General features: G+C 47.0%; 1 protein-coding gene across 1 annotated transcript; it reads right to left on the bottom strand.

The window, feature by feature from the left end:
• Nucleotides 1-2,257: 2,257 nt before the first annotated feature.
• LOC138579970 (serine/threonine-protein kinase SBK1-like) lies at nucleotides 2,258-4,906 on the bottom strand. The gene is made up of 3 exons (XM_069650195.1): nucleotides 4,744-4,906; nucleotides 4,084-4,286; nucleotides 2,258-3,241 (listed from the first exon to the last, which is right to left on the bottom strand). The coding sequence occupies exons 1-3, from the start codon at nucleotides 4,904-4,906 to the stop codon at nucleotides 2,351-2,353; spliced, it is 1,257 nt and encodes a 418-aa protein (XP_069506296.1). The 3' UTR covers nucleotides 2,258-2,350.
• Between the last annotated feature and the right edge of the window lie 424 nt (nucleotides 4,907-5,330).

Raw genomic sequence — 5,330 nt, 5'->3', positions numbered from 1 at the left:
TTCTTGCACAGTTCAACAATGGATGGGGGAATGTCTCCCTTCCCCTGGCCTGTCTCAGGCTTCTCGCACAGTTCAACAATGGATGGGGGAAATGTCTCCCTTCCCCTGGCCTATCTTAGGCTTCTTGCACAGTTCAACAATGGATGGGGATTGTCTCCCTTCGCCTGGCCTTTCTCAGGCTTCTCCAACATCTCAACAATGGATGGGGAATGTCTCCCTTCACCTGGCCTTTCTCAGGCTTCTCGCACAGTTCAACAACAGATGGGGGGCGGAGAGTGTAAAAAAATCCCAGATTGTCTCATTACTCGTTTGGACAGGACAGGCTCACTAACCTACCTGCTACTGCCACGAGTATGAAGAACAATGATGACCTTTCTTCCCAGACTCGCCCATCTTGATTGGTTTTTCGCTTAGATAGACTTGGCTCACTCCCCTGCCAAATACTATCGTGTGACCAAGGTGTGACGAAGGTTCCCCTCGGTCTGGGTCCCAGAAGATATATTCTTGGTTTTCTCACAGTCCGCTATCGTTCCTGGTCTTCCTTGCTTCCTTGATTCCTGCGATCTGCGGTGGGGGTTCCCCCGACTCTCGTGGTCTGTGACGACTCTGCAGTTATAATCTTCCTCCAGGCAGCACTGCTCCTCCGTCCCACGCTCCCAGGAACATCTGAAGCTTCCCTTTCCTGGCTTGTCGAGCAGTCCTTCCATTCTGGACTTGCTCTGGACTCTCGTGCTCCAGTCTCTGCCTGCCTTCTTCCTCTTTCCTGGACCGTGCTGGCTCTCGCAGTTCCTCCAAGGAGGATCAGACTCTCTGTTTGATTTTCCCTCTTCTATTTCACTTTGGTTCCGGCCAATGGGAAGTCTGTAAACAATGGAATGCTCAACCAATGTGCTTTTCTTGCCTCTGCACCTCCGCCTCATTTCAGTACATGTCAATGGGTTTTCCACGGCATCAACCTCTTCTCCCTCGCCCAAGTAAGGGGTTCATGATTAACCTTACAGGCATAGATAGGGGAGGATATTAGGTTAGAGGAAGGTAAGGATGGAGGTGAAAAGGAGGTGGTTGGATGTTGGGAATACAGCGTCTGTCCATGATGTCCTTCATGAACCCATGGGGGGGGGCCCTCCCCATGAGATCCTACTGCTGAGCACCACCCCTAGTGGGACTATCGGGTAGTGGCCTCACTGCCTTGGCCTCATGAAAAGGGGCTCCCTCAGAAAGCAGCGACGACGTTCTGGTATTCGTCACCCAACCAAGATGACAGATGAGCCTAAAGGAGTAGGCACAGGTGGCAGGAATCCTAATCCCACTGCACTAATTCATGGGCCCTACAGATTATCATACAAAAATGAAAACACCCACATAAGGGGCAAACATGGAGGAGGGGCTAGAGCCCAATAAAAGCCACTGGAGTATGGAGTAGTGTGGGTGAATGCATTTGGAGATTGAAAGACTGGGGTGGCTGGCGGTGAAGTGAGGATATGATACAGGGGAGAAGGAAGGGACAGGCTAAGGTAGTGGCACGGGGGAGAAAGAAGGAGCAGTTTGCATTGGTGACAGAGATGGAAGGGTGAAGTTGAGGTGAAGTCACAAAGGAGGAGAGAGGATGTGACACATCAGAGTAGGAAAAGAAATAAGGGAGAATAGGAGGGGATAAAAAGAGTAAGATCTGTTGGTAAAATGAGGTTGGGAATGAAGAAAGGCAGAGGAAGAAGAGGTAGGCAGAAAAAAGAATCCCCAGTGAAATGAGATTGGAACTAAACATCTGGGAAGATTGGAGAAATAATTTCAATAAAGCAGGCGGTTGGTGTGAAGGAGAAGCAGAAGAAAAGCATAGAATGTGGTGAAGCTGGATGGGGAGGTTGGAGGAAGAAAGGCAGATAAGGAAGTAGACTGGGTAGATGAGTAGCCAGAGCACGGGAGAAGATTGGAAGGGAACCATTCAAACGATGGGGAAGGAGGTACTTGGGGGTGGGAGGATGGCCGAAAGAGATACTAGAAGGATGGCAGGATTTTCTTCACTACTGCTGAACTCCAAATTCTGCCTTTGCCCAGGCCTATTGTGCAGGTGGTTAAAAGTGAGCCATGGTACATAACTTGTGGTATCATGAACTGGCTTTAGCTACTTGGGAGAATAAATTGAACCTGTGGAATCACCAATGAGGTGAGTGCATTACCTTATCCTGGCTCCCGTCAGCTTCATCTGCTGATCTGCTCGTACAGATAATGCTGGACAGGTCTAGGAGCCACCTCAGCTTCTTCCACCGTTGGTCATCACACAGGCCGGCTCGCCTCACTGTTTGCACAGTGCATACCATCAGTCCATTGCAGGGTGAGTTTGAACACTGCATCAGGAGACCTCTACTTCTGCTCCCAGGGACAGGGATGAGCTTTCTGTGAGTAGGTTATGACTGGTGATGTCCACCCCCCATACACTTGGCACCATCATCATCTCAAACTCTGACACATATGTGCCTTGCAGTGGGGAAAAATAGGACTCCCCACTGGATGAAGAAATCAAGATGCTCAAACTGACGCTCTTGCTCCAAGCTTCTTCATGGCTTTTGGAATGAGAGCAGGTTGTGGGAGATTCACTGCTGGTGCTCCCATTCTTCCCCACATCGCTGGAAGATGACATGGAATCACTAGTGGGTGGCTCAGTGCTGTATTCTTCCTCCGAGCTGCTGATCTCCTCAATACCATCGGCCAACAGATCCACTGTCCAAGGAAGATCCATAAAATGTAGGACTTCAACAGCACGGCTCCTCTGGATGGGATTGTGAGCCAGGAGCTTGCTAAACATTGTAAGAGCCCCTGTGGTGAACCGTTTCCAGCGGGAAGGAATTATGCTCATGCCTGTGGTCATCCAGTCAACAAACGCGTTGTAATCAATGTCTGCAAGTGCTGCCATCTCCCATGGAAAGGTGCCAGTCAACACAAAGAACAGGAGCACACCAAAAGCCCACACATCTAGACTGGGGTCCACTTCCAGGCAGTCTGTAGCAGGTTGGTAAACCTCAGGAGACATATACGGAATAGTTCCAGATCGTGCAGAAACGACAGTTCCCTTCAGGCGAGTGAACCCAAAGTCTGCCACTTTGATGTGGTGACATTCCCTATCAAGCAGGAGCACGTTCTCTGGTTTGATATCACGGTGCACAAATCCTTTCTTCTGCATGAAATCCAGGGCACTGGATATCTGCACAGCACAGCGCTTCACTTTCTCCTCTGGAATTCCAATCTGTAAAGCAGTATAAAACAATGTCTTAGGATTCACAGAAGGAAATGTACCCATCAATTAGAACGTCCACCTCGAAAAATGCACTATGCTCTACCTGGACTGCTAACCACTACGACCATCGGTAGATAAAAGTATGAATTTTGAACCTTTAAATAAAGCTTCTCACCATAACATGTTTTCAGTCGGCAGTGCAACATGTCCTTTCAACCTCTTTGATAGAAATACTAGATTTTGGGTTCTTTTTTCCCCACAAAATATTTAGAATTGTTCTATAGATTACATTTATAACTTAATTGAACTATTCTTAAAAACGACACTTCAGTGTTTCCTTTGGCACAGAGAGCAAGGCCTCCATGTTCAGTTTCATTTAGCTCTGTGTCATGCCATAGGAGAAAGATCCATGTGCAAAGCAGGATGAACTTCTTGCTCTCAGGGTCTATAGAGCCACTGTATCTCAACCCCACATCACTGATGATGCCCAACAAAGCCGAAACACATTTATGAGGTTGATATTGGTAACCTTTTGAAGAGGGGAATTGCTCTCAATGTCTGTCGGTTATGGGGAAGAGTAGCACTGGTCCATACAGCTACAACGTGGTTATAAATCATACTGACCGGTACCATCCTCCGGAACAGGTTATTTGGCCTTTTTTGTTCTCAGAAGAGGGGTGCTTACCATTTTGTCAAATCCAAGATCCATCTAGTTTGTTCTAATGGTCAGAACCCCTCATATTACCTGGTGATTATTCACTGTAAAGTTTAAAAAATCTCATGATTTCTAATAGTTGAAAAAGCAGATGTGTGGATTTGATGCACCTTTTAAGATGAAACCATGTGCGTACCTGATCCGGAATCAGAGAGAAGAGGTCACCAAAAGGCGACAACTCTTGGGCAAAAACATAGTGCTCCATTGTCTGAAATGCAATTCCATAACAGCCGATGATACACGGGTGAGAGGAGAGGAGAGAGGCTGTGCAGTACTCCACCAGAAAGCTCCTCAATGATGTTCGGCTTTTCTTGAGAAGCTTCAGGGCCATCATCTGGTCTAAATAGAAAGAGCATGCATGAGTTAATGGTTCATTCGTTTTTGTCTAGCTCACCTCTTTGTCCATATCATTAATTACTAAATGCAATGTGGTAATGCACCTCTTTCAGAGGGTCATAAGCAATTGTCGGCCTGTAGACCACCGTGTTGAGGTCAAAAAGGTTGGTAAGATGGTCTGAGGACTCCCTAACAATGAAAATATGGTTAGTTAAGACACAAGAATACCCATTAGCACTGAAATTGAGCCAGACTGGCTGTGTGGGGGAGCGGGAGAGGGTGGATAGATTTAAACAGGTGCGCACTCCCCTTTAGTTTAATGATGGTCAAGGGGCACTGTTCCAACAAACATTTTGGGCCAGTATCGAGGGCATGCAGTAGGGCACTCAAACACACTATATAGAAGAGAAGACCGAATGCTAATTGTATCCATTTCTATGTAGATGTTTTGGTTCCTTACCAGTTGCCCTGTTTTGTGCCCTCAGCACAGAACTATAGGTCCCAGTACCAAGCTTCTCCAGAACCTCAAAGTAGTCTTGCAGGACGACCTCCACCAAGTTCTTTGACAACTGGAAAACCTGATCCTGTAGGATAAGTTCAGTTTCTGCAACTTTCGAATTCATGGCCGTATTCTACTCCTCTCAAGCTTACAAATTCTGAAAAAGAAATGTTTTAGAAAATGTGAGGCGACTTAGTTAAGAAACCAAAAAAAACATTCTCCTGGCACCTCTGCATGTGTCTGGGGTTGCTGATGGTACTGTTGCACAGAGATTTGGATAGCATTTCGGTGCTGGACTGCCCTTGTGGGTGGGACAAAGACTGATATACAAATGGGTATTTCTCTTCTGTGAAGGGTGCATTGAGCTAAAACGTGGTTATAGACCCTCTGGGGTGAAAGAAATTCCTTAGAACAGGGTATTTGACCTATGCTCGTTCTCAGTAGAGGGGCTCCCAGACTCCTTTATATATAGATGCATACACACAGACACCCACACATTATAGGCTGGTGGTTGCCGTCCTATGGTAAAGGAGAGTCAGACTCTCACA

Source organism: Ambystoma mexicanum, chromosome 3p, assembly GCF_040938575.1.
Source record: "Ambystoma mexicanum isolate Mex_15411 chromosome 3p, UKY_AmexF1_1, whole genome shotgun sequence".
Classification (NCBI taxonomy): domain Eukaryota; kingdom Metazoa; phylum Chordata; class Amphibia; order Caudata; family Ambystomatidae; genus Ambystoma; species Ambystoma mexicanum.
This window is presented reverse-complemented; position numbering and strand designations above follow the sequence as displayed.